Source organism: Mesoplodon densirostris, chromosome 6 (assembly GCF_025265405.1).
Source record: "Mesoplodon densirostris isolate mMesDen1 chromosome 6, mMesDen1 primary haplotype, whole genome shotgun sequence".
NCBI lineage: Eukaryota > Metazoa > Chordata > Mammalia > Artiodactyla > Ziphiidae > Mesoplodon > Mesoplodon densirostris.
The window spans coordinates 75,371,044-75,392,894 of NC_082666.1; the positions used below are offsets into that span (position 1 = coordinate 75,371,044).

General features: G+C 41.5%; 1 protein-coding gene across 4 annotated transcripts in view; it reads right to left on the minus strand.

The window, feature by feature from the left end:
* KANK1 (KN motif and ankyrin repeat domains 1) overlaps nucleotides 1–20,317 on the minus strand; it is a 59,962-nt gene extending 39,645 nt beyond the window's left edge. For all 4 annotated transcript variants that reach the window (XM_060102254.1, XM_060102253.1, XM_060102255.1 and 1 more), the window contains exon 1: nucleotides 20,245–20,317. In XM_060102254.1, the coding sequence (XP_059958237.1) occupies nucleotides 20,245–20,281 (37 nt within the window). In that variant the 5' untranslated portion in view covers nucleotides 20,282–20,317. The remainder of the gene's footprint in view (nucleotides 1–20,244) is intronic.
* Between the last annotated feature and the right edge of the window lie 1,534 nt (nucleotides 20,318–21,851).

Consider the following 21,851-nt stretch of genomic DNA (forward strand, 5'->3'; position numbering starts at 1 on the left):
CAAATTGGGTAATTCCTTTATTGCAAGGATTCTTCAATATATGCAAATCAATCAACATGATACACCATATTAACAAATTGAAGGAGAAAAACCATATGATCATCTCAATAGATGCAGAGAAAGCTTTCGACAAAATTCAACACCCATTTATGATAAAAACCCTGCAGAAAGTAGGCATAGAGGGAACTTTCCTCAAAATAATAAAGGCCATATATGACAAACCCACAGCCAACATCGTCCTCAATGGTGAAAAACTGAAACCATGTCCACTAAGATCAGGAACAAGACAAGGTTGCCCACTCTCACCACTCTTATTCAACATAGTTTTGGAAGTTTTAGCCACAGCAATCAGAGAAGAAAAAGAAATAAAAGGAATCCAAATCGGAAAAGAAGAAGTAAAGCTGTTACTGTTTGCAGATGACATGATACTATACATAGAGAATCCTAAAGATGCTACCAGAAAACTACTAGAGCTAATCAATGAATTTGGTAAAGTAGCAGGATATAAAATTAATGCACAGAAATCCCCTTCCTCTTGAGTCTCCCTCCCACCCTCCCTATCCCACCCTTCTAGGTCATCGCAAAGCACCAAGCTGATCTCCCTGTGCTACGCGGCTGCTTCCCACTATCTATTTTACATTTGGTAGTGTATATAGGTCCACGCCACTCTCACTTTGTCCCAGCTTCCCACTCCTATCCTGTGTCCTCAAGTCTATCCTCTATGTCTACATCTTTATTCCTTTCCTGAAACTAGGTTCATCAGTACCATTTTTTTTTTAGATTCCATATATATATTTTTAAATCTGTCAAGGTCATCAAAGAAAGGCTAAGAACTGTTTCAGATTGAAGGTGATTAAAGAGATATGACAAATGCATGTCTTTATACACACACACACACACACACAAGCACATACATACATGCAAAAAGAGACAGAGCAGATATGGCAAAATATTAACCACTGGGGAATCTGAATCTGGATGAAGGAGGCATGAGAGTTCTTTTATAAATTTGCTCTAAGTTTGAAATTATTTCAAAACAAATTACGTAGATATAGATGATAATAACCTCCTCTACTTGTGCCTCCAGTATCTTTGGGGTACATGAGAGCAGTCAGTGTGAGTCACCAGGGAGCACAGCCAACACTCTGTTGTTGCTCATATGCAAATTAAGCTGCCTGTTTTTTAATCAAGCCTAATGTCTCTGCTCTCCTGTATTACATATTCTTTGAGGAATTTTACATTTGTTTGAGGTATCCCTGGAAACTTATAGAGCTTCTCAAATATTAATTTTGCAGACTGGTTGCCAGGAGCCCCATTATAGAAAATAAAGTCCAAATGTTCCTTTCTGTTGCATTAAAAGTCTTCAACAATTTTGCCCCAATCCAGCACTTCCCAGTTTCCTCCCTCTGCCCACCACCCCCACTCTGAATCTCAACCAACCAAGCAACTTTAAGCCTATCTGCCTTTGATCACTCTGTTCCCTCTACCTGGCACGCCCTTCCCCAGCTTCTTCCATCTGTCAGAATTAGCTGCTTTCACCTTAGGGGCCCAACCCAAATATCCCATCCTTTGTAGAGTCTTCCTTTATCCCTAACTGCTTTGTCCTGGAAAGAACTGGTCACCTTCTTTCCTCCATTCTCCTAGAACTCTTTGCTAATACGTACTGACCTGTGTTGTGACTGCCAGGCACGTGCCTGTCTTCCCCCAGCAGACTGTAGGTGTGCTGTGGGGCAGAAGCCAAGTAGTACTTTTCTATCTTTCAGTGCATAGCATGGTGCTTGGCACACAGCACGCTCGGTATTTGGTGAAATGAAAAACCCCATGTCTAGGCATGTACCAGTTAATTAAGTATGGTGGAGGAAGAGCTGTAGTGATTAAAATCAGGCACTCTGGGACCAGACTGCCTGGGTTCGAATCCTGTCGCTGCCACTTTCCAGCCATTGGCGAGTTAGATTCTGTTCCAGCTGTATGATTGGGAAAATAATAGACCTGCTTCACAGTGTTTTTGTGGAGTACTTAGAGCTATGTCGGCAGACTACTATTATTATTTACTATTATTGGACCACCCTCTGTTGTTTGGTGAAGCACATAGCCCTGGCATCCAGATAGTCCAGAACTCCTCTCCCTCCACCCTGCTTTTTCTCCCCCTAGCCCACAAAGCTAGGGTTTGAGGTATTTGTGATGCTTTTCAAAATCGAGTTTGCTAAACATCTAAATTGGTTTCTGCTGGCTGAGGGAGATGCTGGCTGGGTCCTGCAGAGGATGTTCATGTGTATGTGTGTGCACACTAGGGCTCAGGGGAGTGGAGTATGGGTGCTGGTTAGGTATACAGGGAGCCCTAGTCCAGCATCAATTATGCATAGGAAGGAAGTAAAATAAAAGTAAAAGTGGAAAAACTTCCCCAATCTTTAAAAGTATATTACGACCAAGTTAAGATATTTTCTTCTCACAATAAGAGGACAAAGGTAGGCACTAATTTTTATCAACAATCTCATTCTTCTATCTCTACTGAAGTCATAAGAGTAGAGCATTCTTTAACACACTGTGCAGAGACGTGTGCTTTAGAACCACTGACTGCATTTCCATGCAGTCATCCAGAATGGCTTGACTAAACTTGGGGGCGGGGGGTGGTATAATTTTTTCATAAAACAAGTACAGGAGCTACAAATACTTCCTAGTTCACAGACAAGCAATGGGCAACAAGGGTCTGGGATTGCACACTCAGCGACAAGGTTTGTACACATAAAATGAGGGGACTGGTGGAACTCGATGATTTCCAAAGGTTGCTTCCAGATCATGACCCTTTCACTATACTTCACACAAAATTCCATAACATCGCATGCTATGTGAGCAAGTGAAGGAAGAAATTAATTAGAGCAGTTGTCCGACCAGATGAACTCATACAGAGCCCGGGGCCTTGCTCTCTGCCCACTCCACTGGGCAGCACTTTCCAGCTGCATGGTAACAAGTGGCACAACTTAACAATCCCTACATGCAGCTTCCTTTTGCTGTATCATCGGTCCTATCCTGGGCAGGCCTTAGGGGTCCAGAAGCCAGGCTGCAGGTGAGCGGTGAGAGGGAAGAAAGTGGAAAGAGTTAAAGTTCCTGGGAATGGAACAGGCGATGTGTTAATAAAGGACACACTGTAGTAAGGAGGACGTGACATTACAGAGGCCGGAGGGTCACATAATGGCCCTCTTCTCCAGTGTTCAGTGCCAACTAGAAGATGCAGTGACTCTACCCCAAATCTGTCTCGTAATAGTCAAGATACCACGGGCACTTCAGTACTTGTTCTCACCAGCCTCAGCAGTGCTGCCTTCTAACGTCCACTGTCTAATTTAAAGGCTTATTGATGAACTAGAGCCTAAATTTGTCATGCACGCACAGACGGGACATAGCTTGGGGACTAAATGCTGTTTTCCAAACTTTCTTCAAAAATAACACGTTGCTCTAAGCATACATAGGAAATGTGCCAAAGACTAATTTTGTGAAAAGCAGAGAAGCAGCACAACCTAGGACTTCGGGACAGAAAGGCTTTTCTAACAAAGCATTACAGTTTTTTTTTTTCTTTTTTAGGGGGTGGGGCTAAAGTAATTATATGAATCCCGGCCCTTATTTTATTTTACAGTATTTACATAAGAAAAAGAAACCGGCTTTAAGGCACACTGAGCAGCTCCCTATTAGAAAAACAGAGCTGAAAACAAATGACCAAAAATGGATTTACCAACAAGAAAGGAAATTCTGGGATTTAAGTAAGCCATAAACTCAAAAACGCAGACCTTAACATATACATACAACCTCTCACTCCCACGACAATGACACCTTTATGTTAGAGCCACGGGCTAAAGCCGAAACTGTCACTGAACCAAAAATCCAGGACTGAGTTATTCTTTCCAGCCTGTAAGAAAAGCAAATATTTTTTTATAACATACAGAGCTTGAGTTTATATTTCACCAACCCCCATCCAAACGTCACACTCTCCTCTATTTTTCTTTTTTTGGGCTTTCTTACTTACCCACCCAGAAACAAAATAACTGTAATTTTCAGCAAGCAGGAAGCCAAGTCTCAGGCCCACTTCCCTCAGCATTAAAGGGCCTGCACACGTTAGCAGGCAAAGAGCCCAGGAGCTGCTGCAGAGCATTTATTTATACCCATTTGGAATTTCCTGACCAACTAACAGCCTGCTGGCCACGGGGTTTAATTCCAGGAGTCTAGGCGTCAGTGAGACAGCAAAAACTACCAATGAACGAAACTGCCAGCAAGGATCTTAACCCAGAGGTAAAGACAGACCTCTCCCATGCCCCTTCCAATTTTTCAAACAAACTATGCTCGTATCCTTCAGACACATGAAATGCTAACCTAGAAATACAGCTATAAATCTGCTAATTCTAGGAAGAACACAGACTGAAAGGCGGCAAATGTGTCCTTATTCTTCCTGCTGATTTAGTCCCTCCCCCAAACCCTCCAGTGCTGAGAAAAGCTCCCTGTCACAATCTGAGCCATAGCGCAGGGCTGTTCTATGAAGGAAATGATTCAGTGTTATGCTGAACCCAGGCTGGGCTTGAGGCGAGTGATTTCTTTTCTTGGTTTATTCTTATTTAATGCAACATGTAATTTAAAGGCTAAAAACACTCCCATTTGTAAACCACAGACCCAAACCTTTTTTTTTTTTCATAGTTCCTTAAACATTTTATTCCAATTAGATCATGTGACTTTCAAAGACACAGAATGAGTTCCCAAACAAGTGCATTCTGTTTTAGGGGGAAAACATTTCTGAGCGACATTTTGTTTCTGTTTTAAACGTTTACTAAGAATAAGATGTCCCTCTAATGGTTTAAATTCACCACCAAAAAAAAGAGGGAAAAAAAGGGTTCTTTTAAATCTGTTCTTCACTTGTGCCTAAGTATATTGGGTAAATGTGACTGACTCTAGTGGAATAAAGTTTAATTGAACTCTTCTACAGGGCAAGTAAGAAAAGCTAGGTCTAAACAGTAAAACAGAGATTAACAAAGATTAAGGATGACTCTAAATGGTCTGTTTTGTAAAATTCAAAACGGGACAGCTATGTGGAGAGAGGCAGAGTTTTACAAGAACCCCTGGATTTGCAGAGATCTAACTGGTCCACCTTAGTGCTGGCACACACCCTACCTCACTCCACTTACGTTCTCATTCCATCCTTGGCTCCACACCTGGTGGCTGAGTGCTTTAAAAGTGACTGTCTTTGAAACAGACATTTTCCTGCGTGAAGCTACAAAGATCAGTTTTTAAGATGACGTGGAATTCATTTGGGCTTGTTTTACGCCAAATAAACTGATTCAAAGAGAAATAACAAACTAATAAAGAACAAAGCTTCAAGTGCCAGATACTTTGAAATATAGGATCCAAAAACTTCCAAGTGATTTTACCCAACGACACCACATTAGATAAGAGATTTGAGTTAGATCAATTTTTTCCTTGTTTTTGGACTTAAGAAAAACTTTTTTGAGATACTGATGTACCATAAAATTCACCCATTTTAAGTATACAGTTTGATGTGTTAGTTAATGTATACCGTTGTGCATCCATCCCCACAATCCAGTTTTAGAAAACATCCATCATTCAAAAAATTTCCTTAGGCTTGTTTTATCATTTGCTTTTTTTTTTTTTTTTTGTGGTATGCGGGCCTCCCACTGTTGTGGCCTCCCCCGTTGCGGAGCACAGGCTCCGGACGCGCAGGCTCCGGACGCGCAGGCTCAGCGGCCATGGCTCACGGGCCCAGCCGCTCCGCGGCACATGGGATCCTCCCAGACCGGGGCACGAACCCGTATCCCCCGCATCGGCAGGCGGACTCCCAACCACTTGCGCCACCAGGGAGGCCCTATCATTTGCTTTTAAGAGAGAAATTTTCTCCTCTGTACTTCTGAGAAAATTCTGGTATTATTTAGTCACATTATTATATTCCAAACTAAGTATCAATATCAAAAGACTTGTTCTTAAGAATTAAACTGAGGAAAGCAACTGAATGTAGTGTTCCTTAATCCTGGAAAAAAATTCTGCTAAATTTTTATTTTATAAATATGAATATAGTTTATTCTACAAAAAGGCTGAAGGTCATTATTTTGTCTGTGTGCTTCTATGAAGGCAAGGTCTAACAGAAAATGTCACTGTATGCAAGTAAATGTCTAGTCCTTTATCAAGGATGACAAAAGTTTGGGATGGGAGAAGAATTAAAAATAGGAGCTTCTTCTGACTGGAGAGTGTCAGTCACAACGGTTCCCACTGTCGGGAGAAAGACACACCTCTCTGCCTCTACTCTTCTTTAATTTATGTACAGAAGAAGCCACCAAATGAGATCTGGGAGGATGAAGATGTGCTCAAGACCTTTCCTCAGATAGGTGGGGAGTAGCCAGGAAAGGTGACTCCTTGTGAGAGGGGAAATGGGCTGTAGGCAAAGGCTTCTGTGACACCAGGCTGGCAGACAGTGCCCCAACGGTCCTTCTTCCCTGGATGGTGGCTGCAGGACTTTGAGATGGCAACCAGGCATATCAGTAGCCACAGTTCTGCTGACTTGTCCCCCCATCCCCACCCCAATGAATCAGAATCTCTTGTGGTGGGGACAGGGGCATCAGCATCTTTAGAAGCTTCCCAGATGAGTCTCTGCCACAGCCAGGGATGAGAACCTCAGCTCTAAACCAAGCAAACTCTGCAACTCCTAAGTGTGTTCTTCATCTTGGCTTAAAGGAAGCTGACAGCCAAACTAGGGGCAGCCCCTTAAGCAATTCAAGCAGCCTCAAGGTTCAGATCACAAGTTCAACTACCTTCAGAGTCCAGGTTAATGATGGAAAGGCAGGGGTTCAGACGGATTTGGGGGCGACCAGAGGGCACCTGTCCTCTCCAGATGACTGTGGCCCTGTGGAAGTACACATCCAGTGATGCAGATCTTCTGACTTTTCAAGATAAGCTGCAGAGGGCTTCCCTGGTGGCGCAGTGGTTGGGAGTCCGCCTGCCGATGCGGGGGACATGGGTTCGTGCCCCGGTCCGGGAGGATCCCGCATGCCGCGGAGCGGCTGGGCCCGTGAGCCGTGGCCGCGGGGCCTGCGCGTCCGGAGCCTGTGCTCCACAACGGGAGAGGCCACAACAGTGAGAGGCCCGCGTACAGCAAAAAAAAAAAGATAAGCTGCAGAAATTGGTATTTTTATATGAAATTAATGTAAAAAATCTTGGCAATTAATTCAAATGAAAACAAAACCTTGGTTGGTCAAACTGAACATGCTCCCAGGACTCAGTATGACACCAAGCAAGGACTTAATGGTATCCATTTGGGATCCAATTTCATTCCTGTTTCCATCCCTTTCCTTTTCCCATTTTCCAGGTGGCCAACTTTTTTTTTCTTCTCATGTAAAATTGCTAGAGTCCTTGTTGAAACAAATTGAAGACAAAGACAAGAACCAAAACAACAGCCTAGGATCCCTACCACCACTTCTCTTGCAGGTAATCTTAATAGCAAAAACCCTACCTGTAAGTCTTCATCCTAAAAAGAGACAGGTTGAAAGCAAGATGCTCTGCTGTCATGCTTATGAAGGACCTGCGTTGAGACTTCCCCTCAACCCTTAAAGAATTCAAATACCTTACGACGCTATGTTACCCATCCTCTCCTCTCAGACTTGCGATGGGATATGACACCAAAACCTGGGTGTCTAAGGGAACTGCAGTGATGGAGAAAAGTGGGCACAGTTCCCTTCCTCACCACCAGGGCTCCTTCTCTACCCACCTCCCTCATAGCCCAAGGAGGCTGACAGGACTTGAAGGGGATTAGAAAGACAGGACAGGTCAGGTCCAGCAAGGGCTTACAGTTCTTTTCCATCCTGTTAGGTGTGGACAGCGTTGGGTGCTGGAAGAACACTCCTCTTTACCTGCCTGGATTAGAAGGATTTGCGCCTAAAACTTAACATCAGGGAGAGTTTCCAAGGAGAGGCCACAACCAACACCAAAAGGGTGTGCCCGAGCGGAGGTGTGAGATTCCAGCTGGGAAACTGAAATTAGGAAGAGGATGCTATGGATGATGGGCCTATCTTAAAAGGCCAGAAAAGAATCCTCTGTCTTCGTTAAACCTTACTCAACAAAGTGCATTTCCCCAAACACATTTAAGGTTTAACACTGGAGTCACACTGAATTTCTACGTGTTGGGTTTTTTTTTATGGTCTGGGTTGCCTTATGATTATTACTTTCATTAAGTTGAAACTAAAGACTTTCTCACAATATATTTTCATCTGAGATTTGAAATCAACATTTAAAAAAGCCAAATGACAAAATGAATTGGGGTATGAAACTAAAGGATCTAAAACTTTAAATGAGATTACCACAGAGACTATAAAGGCTGTAAATGATGAAGCAGTAAGGACAGTTTATTTCCTCCCATCTAAAAGGGGTGATAGATCTGTAGAGACCTTCCCCAAAAAACTGTGGGTGAGAAGGAAGGTAGACCAATGGCCATACTCCCACCTTAGAGGTTACCAGCTCAGGTTCTCATCCACAGGTTCAACCAGTCCAACAAACCAGACCAGATAAATAAGCAAGAGGAAGTGACTGGACCTCCCCCACCTCTCTCTGCTTGGATTGTTAACAAGCGGAGAAAGGAGCAAAGAGGCCATGGGAGCTAGAAAGAGCTTTCCAAATGGCCTCCAATAATACCCCTCTCTGGATAACCACATCCTACCTGGTCTCCTCTCCCTGGAACTCAAGGCATTTAACAGACAACACCATTTTAAGCCTACCTTAGAGCACGTGATGGAGAGAAAGTATATACTACAACTTCCATTTAAGATGTAAGGTATGAGGCGGAAGAATCCAAGTATGTGTGACAGAGTGAAAGCCACCTGTTCATGCAGGGGAAATATCCAGGTGAACAGGCTGGGAGAAAATTGCCAAGAGTATGACAATTTAAGATTGGCAACTGGTAGGGCTCAATTCAACCCCACATATTCCTAAGCAGGCACTGTGCCTGTGTCTTGCTCTGTATTAGATGCCCAGCGTTAAGGCAGCACCAAGGAGGTGGGCTGCAAACATTTGCTGGTTGAACACTGAGCCTGTTGGCTATGCTGGGTACTACACAAGCCACAACAGGCATACCAAGATGAAGATGACATGAATCCTACCTCTTAAGACCTCAGAGATTACAGATTAATGAGACACACAACTACAACTCTTACATAAAAGCAAGTGATGGTGGGCTTCCCTGGTGGCGCAGTGGTTCAGAGTCCGCCTGTCAATGCAGGGGACACAGGTTCGTGCCCCGGCCCGGGAAGATCCCACATGCCGTGGAGCGGCTGGGCCCGTGAGCCATGGCCGCTGAGCCTGTGCGTCCAGAGCCTGTGGTCCATAACGGGAGAGGCCACAACAGTGAGAGGCCTGCGTACCACAAAAAAAAAAAAAAAAAAAAAAAGCAAGTGATGGCAACTATTTAATAGAATACAAAGCTCTCTAGGAATAAAGAAGAGGAATGGGCGAATTCCCACTGGGAGTATCTGAGAACACTTGTTGGAAGAGGTAAGAGAGGAAGCAGGACTTGAAGCATAAGAAGGGCTCATATAAACAGATACAGGAAAGACATCCAAGTAAAGAGAATAGTGCTTTGCACAAAGCCTACAGGGCAGGTAGGAGTGGGGAGCAGCAGCTGGGATGGTGGAGAAGCCCCTGCTTCTTTCACACCTCTTTGGACAGAGCAGGTCTCTTACTACCTGGAGCCATGGAGAACTGGGAAGGCCAACTGTGATTTTTGCAGGCATTATGACTGAAGAAACAGAAATAGACTATGATTTCTGTCAAAATAAGGCCCAAAACAAAGGCTCAGAGTAAAGAGCAGAAAACAGAGATTAAAGTTAATGAAAGCTAAAATGTTTGGAGAGACAGAGAAAATAACAAAAGTATAGAAAGCTCAATGACTCTTAATCTTGCCAGCCATCCTTAACAAAACAAAATCACAAAGTAGTGAGAATAAGGCAAAGACAGACCAACTTTCACAGAAACTCAGGGTTGGTCCTTCCACGAAGAAGGGAAACAGCTGCCCTCTGCCTAGTAAATTTCTGTGCAGTCTTTTAAAAGTGAGCTACTGAATGAATGAACTCACTGAACTGAATTATTTCTACTGAGTTTTGTATCATTCTTTCTGGTAGTCCAAAAACTATACCCTCACTTAAATTTACCACTATTTGGAAAGCCTACTTTTTCATCATCAAAGTGTCCAGAGGACAGAAAACCAAGGGATAATGTCCCAGAGGAAAAGCCCCCAGCTCTAAGCCCTCTTTACCTTTCTGGAAGCTTTTCTGTCTTGGATTTCTTCATTTAAAATCAGTATCCTGAGGTGGTGTAAGTTCCAGCACTGTCTTCCAGTTCCCAAATAATTTCCAAGCACCCCTTTTGGAGAATCCACAGCTCCTTGTATGTGTGTGTGATGAATGAGCGTTTAGAAGGCATTGCTCAGGGCCTGCCGAGATTCCTTATAGGACAGGCTGACAGGTAACCAACCACAGAGCTTATGATGTGACGTGACCTTTTCCCCTCACGTTGCCAAACAGCTGTCCCTGAGGCAGATTTGAAAGCTGTGTAAAGTGTGGTGCTAATGGAAAAATCTGGTGGCAAAGGGCTTCAGTAATTTGCAATCCTTCCCTGTAAGCTGCATTGCTGGAATGGTTTGACACGCAAACCATTCCCTCCTCCCTGACCGGCTTATGGACTTCCACGTCTCCACCCTGCTGTGCTATAAAAGTCAGTATACCATCGGGCTGACTCACCACCTGAAGAGGTGGAATACTGGCTAGGGGACATGCCGCATGAAGCCAGCAGGTACTTCTACCTCCTCTGCCAGGTCATGGGAAGACAAAACAGGCTTTGTCCTCACAGTTGAAGGGAACATGCCAAATGGGTTGCCTCAAAAAACACTGCCATGGGGTGGCCCTGATTAGAATAAAAAATCCCAGTCAATCAATCTGAAATGCTAGGGAAAAGGAAATAAACCAGCCGTCACTTGGTGGATATGCTGTCTTACATGAGCGGGATACTGAGAGCAGAGGAAGAGTGAACTTTTTTCTGTTTTAGTTAGAAGAACGTAAGAACTGATGCACGTGACTAACGTTTTAAAGAGATTAAGCAGTTGGGCTTATGAATTATTAGAAATGTCACCTCTCTCTCCCTCTGTTATATTTCTGATCTTGGCATATTCTCCCCCTTTCTTTCAGGAAACTTTTTTTTATTTTTGGCAGTGTTGGGTGTTCGTTGCTGCGCGCGGGCTTTCTCTAGTTGCGGCGAGCGGGGGCTACTCTTCGTTGCGGTGCGCGGGCTTCTCATTGCGGTGGCTTCTCTTGTTGCAAAGCACGGGCACTAGACGCGTGTGCTTCAGTAGTTGTGGCTCGTGGGCTCAGTAGTTGTGGTGTGCAGGCTCAGTAGTTGTGGCTCGCGGGCTCTAGAGTGCAGGCTCAGTAGTTGTGGCGCACGGGCTTAGTTGCTCCGCAGCATGCGGGATCTTCCCGGATCAGGGCTCGAACCCGTGTCCCCTGCATTGGCAGGCGGATTCTTAACCACTGCGCCATGACAGAGGTCCCCTTTCAGGAGACTCTTAAATGTGCCTGCTGTACAGAAGCACTTGAAATGCCTTTGCCTAATAGATGGTTGATGCAAGAAAAAGGCACTCAGAAAGTGGACAGGGAAGGGAAAATTTGGCAGGACAAGCTGAATCAATGTTTGCAAAGCTGATGGAATTTATCAACTAAACCAGATACTGTGAGACTAAATTCAGAAAATCCCATGACTATCACTTGATTCTATCCAACAGAGATCATGTCCAAAATGCAAAAGATCCCTTGGAGAGAGAACTGTTCCAATTAATAAAATCACAGAAAAAGGAGCTAAAATAAATTTAGTACTTGTGACTATTAATAGCAAATTGCTTCCATAAACTATTACTCTAGCACCAGCTCCTTTAAATAAAGGTTTATATGATGAAATGTAGCCAGTCCACAACCTCTGATCCAGCTGGTAGAAATGTCATGAACCACTCAAATCTGCCTTGTCACAAACAAGACAAACTAAGAGTACAAAGATTTAAATTTCAGGATAAGAACAAATCCCATGAATCCAATAATTTTTTCTCTTGGTCCAGCTCTCCCTCATGTCTGTAGTTCTGCTTTTCATTCTGTTGGTTAGAAAAGCCTTCTAAATATTACAGAATATTATTCAATCTGAATTTTCAGCCATGGATTGCTCCAAGAACTACTAGGATTAGAAATCTGGTCACTCACTATTTTTAAAAATCCTCAAAATAGTTACATATTTATTTTTAAGCTGTGAGATCACTTGTCCATACAGAACTGCCAGCTGAGATCACTAATGTTATATATGTAAGTGGCTGCATATTTTAAACACTTCTCTTGTTTTCAGGCTTGATAATGAACTGCAACCCAAAAGCAGAACCAGGCTTTAGCCTCTAAAACATGAACATACTTTCCCTAAAGCACATGGAATAGAGTACACTCCAAAAATATCTAACAAGGCAGCCAAGGGAGGAAAGATAGAATCATGATTATTTTTTGACTTAGAACTTCTACAACTGTATGAATGAATCTTACCAAGTCTGATTTCCTGGTTGGGTCTTATTTGAGGTTTTTATTAGAGAAGTCTACTCAATGCCATTTTAAAATATGTTGCCAGAAAAGAGCAAGAATTCATTATCTCTGTGAATTTGAGAACTATGTTAACTATTTTTCATGCCAGATCAAACAGCCTTTTACAGAAAAGGTCCCCAAAGCAGAAACTGTGAGCTTTAGTCACTGATTTTCCTCCAAACCCATTCAAACCTTTCTCAGAAATTGCACAAAGGAGATGAACAGGAACTATCCGGGACACAGGAGGAAGGAAGCTAATGGGCTCAACTAGCCCACCCAAAGTTCTTCCAGAAAGAGGGGAAGTGTTTAATCAGAAACAAATGTCAATACTCACGATGGGAAGTCTGCGGGTGAGCAGGGCACAAAATACTCAAGTCCTTGTAGGAAGGGCTGTTGTAATCCTTTGCCTCACTATGGAGTCTCCTAATGATAGCAACAGCTCAAGTTCTTAACATAGCCAATCTCCCTGTTGGGCTTTTATTTTGTGTTTTTTCTTTTTTGTTGGCACCCACAGTGTATCAGCGCAGCAATCGACAACTGAAGGGTACTTTGCCCAGCACTCAGGACTAGCAAGAGCCTGGATTCTATCCTTCCTACACCCAGGTCAGCTGGTACTTGCTGGGAGATAAGTCATCCTTCCTCGGCTTAGCTGGAGAGCTAATCGCCTGTCTGAAATCTGATGCTTAACCCATTATGACTCGCTCATGGTTTGAAGCAAAAATCTTATAAGGCGAAGCTGGCTACAGCTTAAAACCAAAGCCTTGAAAGTTTATAAAACAGGCAAGCCCTGACAAGGGAGGGACTCTTCAGAGCCTCTTGGGGGCTGGACAAATTCTGGGGTTCTGATTAACGAGACAAGCAAGACTCTAAAACCCAGGGTCCCTGTTTGTAGGTGGTCTTGGCATTTTAACAGTAATGAAATTCAAATGCAAATACTTCTTACTTAAAAAAATAACTATCTTACCAAACACCACCACTATAAGAAAATAAATTATTTCATTTATAAACTTCAGTGTGAAATTAGCCTTCAAATAACTAACAACGGGGCTTCCCTGGTGGCGCAGTAGTTGAGAGTCCGCCTGCCAACGCAGGGGACACGGGTTCGTGCCCCGGTCCGGGAAGAACCCACATGCCGCGGAGAGGCTGGGCCCATGAGCCATGGCCGCTGAGCCTGCGCGTCCGGAGCCTGTGCTCCGCAACGGGAGAGGCCACAACAGAGAGAGGCCCGTGTACCGCAAAAAAATAAATAAATAAAATAATAATAATAATAATAATAACTAACAACGAAGTTTCGTTTGAAGTTGAAACGCATAATCTAATTAAATCCAATTAGTAAACACATCAAATAACAGGATGAAGCTGCATGATATATTAAATATACAAATATAATTTATATATATATATATATATGGTATTAGAATACGTTTGTTAATTTGGCTCTATGAAACAATTCACACGAAGAAAAAAAATAACCCCTGGCAGGAAGGACATGTTATTTGTAATCATTCTATTTGTGGGTTTTTTTGTAGTTTTCTTAAATCCATACTTTACCCTTGATCTGTTTAATCGGATCTTCACAGACACTATACTTCTGATTTTTAATGTCAACAGAATGCCTCAAACAAAGGAAAATTACTTTCCATATTCAACTTCTGGCTTAGCCATGGTGGCAAGTCGTGTTTTGCCATCTGAAAATAAGGAAGGGAGATTGAACAGGAGAAATCAAAATCCTGGCTAGCTCTTATGTATGTTTTTATGTTAGGCAACTCTGTGTTACCCTCTCAGCTCTTCTGATAACCACTGAACACACCGCTTAGGGGGAAACGCAAAGTACAAATAGGAACACTCATTTAATCCTCTTGCAGATTGCATCAGGAGACCCTGGAAGGTCAAGAAGGGTACCCATGAATTAAAGCAGCCCCAGTTTCTAATCAGCTTACTCTCTGTCTTTGGAGTAATACAAACACAGAGGTCAGGTCGAAGACTCACCACCATGAACACACCACCTCTGCCATGCTCTGTGACATTCTTCATTGATGGTCTCAGAAAACACCAGGTGGGCTCTAGCCAAACCAGTCAGTGCAAATTGGTCTTGTACTTGACAAACAGCACGCAATCCCTGCTGTCAGGTTCACCGCAGTGGGCTCAGAATTCTGTTTGAGAAATGCTCCTGCCCAGAAAAAATATTTACACAACGGAGAGTGGGCTGCACTGCACTGCAGCCTTCTGCCTGCTCGGCCACGAGTCTTTGGCTCTCTCTGATTGGCCAGGTCTTATCAGTGGCCTTTGTACCTAATTTAAGATAAGCATGGAGAAAAAACCTGGAGCCAAATAACTGACCAGTAACAAGATTTTATGAAAGTTATTATATTAATTTAAAATGACAACCAAATGTTTAATGTTGTTCAATAAGTATATTAAATGAGTAAGTATGCATCTGTCTGGGAAAATTTACATGTATTTAGGCTGTGAAAGAGAACAACAGCAAGAGAGGGAAAAATTGTAATAAACTAGCAAAGGCAAGTATTCGCAGAAATAAAAATAGTTGATGGCAAGCATAAAAAGTCACTCCCGAATGCTCATCTATCCATTTCATTTAACTGTCCAAGGACAGTAATTCAATTCTTTCCCCAGCATCACAGCATCCGGCAGAGCCTGGCACAATGGCACCTGAGCCGGTGTTTATTAGATCAGGAACTCATAACAGAGATAGCAAAACAAGAAGGATGGTGATTTCTCCTGACATCTGACCAGCACTTTACATTGTGTTTTTACGGTTGTTGTTTTATTTTTTTATTCACAACAATCCTGTGAAGAAGGTAGGACAGGTATTATTATCTTCATCTGACAAATAAGCCACTTGTTATTTGGCTTCTAAAGAGATTCTAGGCTCTGATTAAAGTTTTACAACATTAATTAGTGTTTACAGAGGCATCGATCAGTACACTCAGTTTACAACATGATGCAAAAACTTGGCGAAAAGCAGACGGTCCCTATCCCTAAATTCTTCAGAAATACAGCAATTTACCTAACCAGTGACCCCCATTTACTTACTACTTGGCTATAAAAAAAGAGAACAGTCAGCCATGAGCAATTTATGATGTTCATAAGTCATTACATTAACAAATGACATTAGGGTACTCTTAGTAATACCATAATAAAATGTTTTAAATTAATGAAAACAAAACTGGACCAGTCAATAGAAGTAGGATAAAGGATCTGGTGAAAAAGAGATAAAACTATGACAAACAATTGATAATGAGGGGGCTGCCAGTAAGAAGGAAGATGCAATCTGGAAGGGGTTCACAGGTAAGGTTGCCAGGTTTAGCAAATAAGAATACAGGACACCCAGTTAAATTTCAATTTCAGATAAACAAAGAATACTTTTATAGTATAAGAATGACCTCTATTTTATCTGGATACTCTGTCCACAAGGAGACTTCAACTTCCACTAGAATGTAAGATTCTTGAAAGCAGGGATTTTTGCCTGTTTTGTTCACTGTTCTATTCCCAGGGTCCAGAATGATATTTTTGGCACATTGTAGGTGCTCAGTAATATTTGCCATGTACTAGTTAAGTTTATTTCTTAAGCTGTGATGGTATGTACATGGGTGCTTGTTATATAAACTTTACATATTTTGTATTTCTGAAATGTACAGTAATACATTTACAAATTACAGCATTAACTAACTGCTCTTATAAGGGGAGGGGGTGGGGGGAGGGATGGAGTGGGAGGTTGGGGTCAGCGGATGTAAGCTATTATATATAGAATGGATAAACAACAAGGTCCTACAGAATAGCACAGATAACTATATTCAGTATCTTGTGATAGGGACTTCCCTCGTGGCTCAGTGGGTAAGACTCCACGCTCCCAATGCAGGGGGCCCGAGTTCAACCCCTGGTCAGGAAACTAGATCCTGCATGCATGTCGCAACTAAGAGTCCAGATGCCGCAATTAAGAGTCTGCATGCTGCAACTAAGGAGTCCGCACACCGCAACTAAAGATCCCGCGTGCCTCAACGAAGATCCTGCATGCTGCAACTAAGACCCGGCCCAGCCAAAATAAATAAATAAATATTTTTTAAAAATCCTGTGATAAACCATAATGGAAAAGAATATGAAAAAAGAATGTATATATAACTGAATCACTTTGCTATACAGCAGAAATTAACACAACACTGTAAATCAACTATATTTCAAAAAAAAAAAAAAATCAGTACCTTTTACCCAATCTAACTGAAGGACTCAAAGGGGAAGTCAGAGTATAAAAGGACTTGTGAATGGTCCCTTACCCAGTTTAAACTCTAAACAGGGACGTGACCATGGGATGATCAGTCTTCAGGTGTGTTTTGCAGCCAAGGGCACAGTTTAACTAGGTGGTACTTTTCTCATCTGTCTTCTTTTGCATCTGCTTTATTCCTAAGACCGTGGAAAGTGTTTCTTTTGCCAGTGCTCTGACTCCACCATCACACAGGATTTCTCCTCATGTTCTACAGAGCCCAAAGCAGCGATTTTTCAGGGGTAAGGGTAGGGAGGGAGACCCCTTTTGGGCATAACACATCTAGGGGAAGTACAGTTTAAAAAAGCATATTTAATATTACACTTTATTTTTGGAAAATGAAAAAAACCATATAATTTACTCCACATTTAAAACTTCTACTAAACTATCCAAATAATGTAACTTTTTCTCATGGGAAGGATCAGTAACCAGCCTTCATTAGCTGCCATAAAGCTCTCTTTATCCCATCTTAATCTGGGTTTGTAAATGTTCTTATGTTAATTATATTTCAAAAAGTATATTTATAACTCACATACTCTTTTGCATTGTTTGAGTTTGGTTTTTTTTTTTTTTTAACAATGGGCAGGTATCTCTTTTGTAATACAAAGTGAGAAAAGAAAATGTAAAATAAAGATTTTTATAAATATAATCTCCACTATGTAAAATGCATAAAATTTAAAAAAGGAAATAATGCCATTTGCAGCAACAGGGATGGACCTAGAGATTGTCATACTGAGTGAAGTCAGACAGAGAAAGACAAATATCATATGATATCGCTTATATGTGGAATCTAAAAAAATGGTACAAATGAACTTATTTACAAAACAGAAATAGAGTCACGGACATAAAAAAAACAAACTTACGGTTACCAGGGGGAAGCTGGGGAGGGATAAACTGGGAGATTGGGATTGACATATACACACTACTGTATATTGATATAAAATAGGTAACTAATAAGGACCTATTGTAGAGCACAGGGAACTCTACTTGAACTCTGTAATGATCTATATGGGAAAAGAATCTAAAAAAAAGAGTTGATATATGTGTATGTATAACTGATTCACTCTGCCATACAGCAGAAACTAACAACACTGTAAATCAACTATACTCCAATAAAAATTTAAAAAATAAATAAGTTAAATTAAGAAAAAAATTTTAAAGGCCATATGGAAAATGAGCAAAACATTTATTTTGGGGTGGTGGTATTACCAGTAATTCTTGCTTTATTTTTTTGGAAAACACTAAACTTGTGTATTATAAAATTTTCTCTAATGAGTTTCATATATATGTATGTGTATGTATATGTATACATAATGTATACATGTATATGTATCTGTGTATGTACATACACACATATATTTATACACATATATGCATATATAAAATTAAAGTAATTGTGTATGACTAAGCCTCTAATCAGATTTGCTTACAGGCTTACAGAGGTCATGGTGATCAGAATAAACAAAAACCTTCCCTTGCCTTGTCCAGGCACCTTTGTGCAATAACAATTCACACCCTGACACCCCAGAAGTCACAAATCAGAGAGCTTTTCTTCACTTTCAGACTCAGTCCCCAGACCTGTTAGGCAGGACACCAGGTGAGGAAGAAAGGTTATAAGTGTATCATCAGACTTCAGGAACAAAGGAAAAGGGATACTCCAGGACAAGTCAAGTTGGAAAGGGAATTAGGGTCACTTGGGGTAAGTATCCAAACCCTTGAATATATTGATTCTGCCAGAGATACCAGAGCGTTCCGAGGCACCAACAACTTCGAGCCTCCTTCCTCTGAGTGTGTGAGAAGAACTGAGGGCAGGAGAGGGAAGGGAGATCATAGCATCCCGGGGGGACTGAAACCCGCCCACAACTCTCGAGAAATTTCACAATGTTTCAATCTCTTCCCTTATCCAATACTCGACTAGAGAAACAAGTAAGAATCATGACTTTCCTTTCTTCACTTAGGTAAGTTACTGAGCTTTTCTGTGCCATCATATAGGGATGACAGTGGTGGTCGTGGTGATAACAGCACACTCTCCTAGGATTACTATGACTATTAAATATGATAATGCAGGCAAAACATCTTGGGCACCATGGTAACACTAAGTGTTCATTAAATGTTAGGTATTGTCATTCATATTTTATTAATGACAGCAGTCCTGAGCAGAATCTGTAATAGTCCTGAGAAGTTGAGCACTAGAAAGGATAGGAAACAGAATGAACAGAGTAAGATCAGTTGTTGCATAATAAACAATTGAGTTTATTTAGGTTTGGTTTGGGGCAAGCTAGAGCATCTTTCCAGAGAGGATACTTGCAGCTGGGATGGCTGAAACAGAAAGCCACACACGGGCTGGGTGGCCCCAATTCAGAGGTCTCCTCCTTCTGCTGTTGTTTTACAACTTACAAGGCAGTTGTGTGCACATTTATGGTGCTCCCATTGGTTCTAACCCTGCAGGTGGATATACTTACTGATGTCTTACACATGGAGAAACAGTCCTGCCCCATAATTCATGGTTAATGCAGGAGATGGGTCTCCCGATTCCAATCCACATTCTCTCCATTACCCAGTGCTCAGAGCCAGCAGAGTGAAGACCTTGGACTCAAGCACTCCACAAGAATTCCCACATACACAATTACTGCTCTCACACGTTCTGCTATTTGGCAGATAGCTCAAAAGAGGAATGAACACTTAGAGTACCATTTTGGATAGGTTGTCATCTCCTGTCATGTACTGTCTCTTAGGAGGCTTTTCTCAGCATTTGTTCTATAAATTTCTCCAAAATCTTATATAAGCAATATTGGAATAGATATGCAAACTCTATAGGTCTCTAATATAACCAAAGCAATAATCAGAATACAAGTCTTTATGATTCATAATATATTTGGTTTGCTGCACATCCCCCTCTGGAAAAGTTACTTTAAATAAACAAAAGCTGCTTGGGAGTGGATACTAGGAACTGGTTTTAAGCATTCAAACTCATTTCCTCGTTCATCGTTCAATACCTCATAAAGAAGCGCAAGAGGAGTGTACATTATTCTTGCATCAGCATTCAGTATTTTACATTTATCTTTCAACACTCCAATAGAATTGACTTAGGTAATAATTTACCTAGCTGATTTTTGTACATAATAAAGACTCTAAAGATAAAAGCAAATTCTCTAAGAGATTAAACAAAACAACAACAAAAAACTTCAATGGACAGAAATTGCTTGAAATCCTAGTTATCTAGGCAACTTATTATTTATCCATTATTAAAAAAGAAATAAATTAGTTTGAGCAAAGACACACACACACACACACACACACACACAAACACACTCCAGAACATGGAGTTACCTGAGGCACAGCCGTTAACCTTTGTGGTGTGAGCCATGCTGGCTTGAATCCAAAGACAGATTCAGAAAGGAGTGAGGAGTCATGCAAATTTTATGCATCAAGTTCCCAAATGCACTCAACCTGAAACAATAAAGAGAGCCCCATCAAAATAGGTCATTTAAAAATATGCACAACACTAAATCTTAGACTTCTGTTTACAAAGATGACTGCTAATGGAGAGAACAAATTGGAAGGGGGCAGAGACAGCCTGTGGAACAAGGTGGTGACTGCCCCGGACCCGGCCACTGGGTGTTGAGAGTGACACACCCACAGATGCACCTGTGGACAGGTGCTGAAAGCAGGTCTCTAGACACAGTACTCTTATGGGAGATAAAATATGTTCTCCAGAAATGTGACTTTTTAAGGAAGGTGGCCTTCAAATACAAACATGTATCATTCTTATCATTTCACAAAATATTTTTCATTTTTACACTTATCCTTCTTTCCAAATGTTGGTTCAATAGTTTCATTTTCTCAATTGCACCAAAGCAGCTGTTGCACCAAATGCTCATTTTTTTAAACGGTTAACTTCATGTGAATTACTCTGTGATAGCTCAAGTTTTTCACTGACCTAGTCTTTTTAAAACATAAATCTGACCCAGGCAGTCCCTGTCTTAAAAAAAAAAAAAAACTTCAAAATCTCCCATTTTCCCTGTTGGATAAACTTCAAATGACACAGCACAACATGTGGTTTTGAAACATTAGGGTTTGTTAGGCAACATATTTCTTATTTTATATCGATTCTCTGCTTAAAAGTTAATTGAGATTACAAGACATATTCCAATCACAAAATTTAAAGCAAAAAACAAGAAAAAAAACCCACTGCTCCAATCTTTGCTTCTTCAAAATGCCTTTTGAGAAATGTTGGCAAGGGCTTCCCTCGTGGCACAGTGGTTAAGAATCCGCCTGCCAATTCAGGGGACATGGGTTCTAGCCCTGGTCCGGGAAGATCCCACGTGCCGTGGAGCAACTAAGCCCGTGCACCACAACTACTAAGCATGTGCTCTAGAGCCCACAAGCTGCAACTACTGAAGCCCGTGCACCTAGAGTCCCGTGCTCCACAACAAGAGGAGCCACCGCAATGAGAAGCCGGGGTGCACCACAATGAAGAGCAGCCCCCGCTCGCCGCAACTAGAGAAAGCCCGTGCGAAGCCACGAAGACCCAACACAGCCCAAAATAAATTAATGAATTAAAAAAAATGTTGGCAAGGAAAGCAAACAATGGTACAGACAGAAATATTCCATTTCCACTGTGTCCAAATTCTCACTCTAAAGCAACAAAATCTGAAGAAATTGAGCTTAACGAATTCCAAGCTGAAAAATAAAAGTGTCAATTTAGAAACCCACATGAGCTTCCCAAAACAGAATGCTAAAATAAATAACATATCCATTTCTCCTGGATTCTAACGCAGCCATTGATGTCATTTAAGAGCTTTTAATGATAAAAAAAAACTATTCTGTCATAACCTATTTTGTTAAAAATACATATGTACATATTTACACATCTATTTAAAATAATTAGAAGTAAATACACCAAAATGTTCATTGTGGTTGCCCTTCAGTGATGC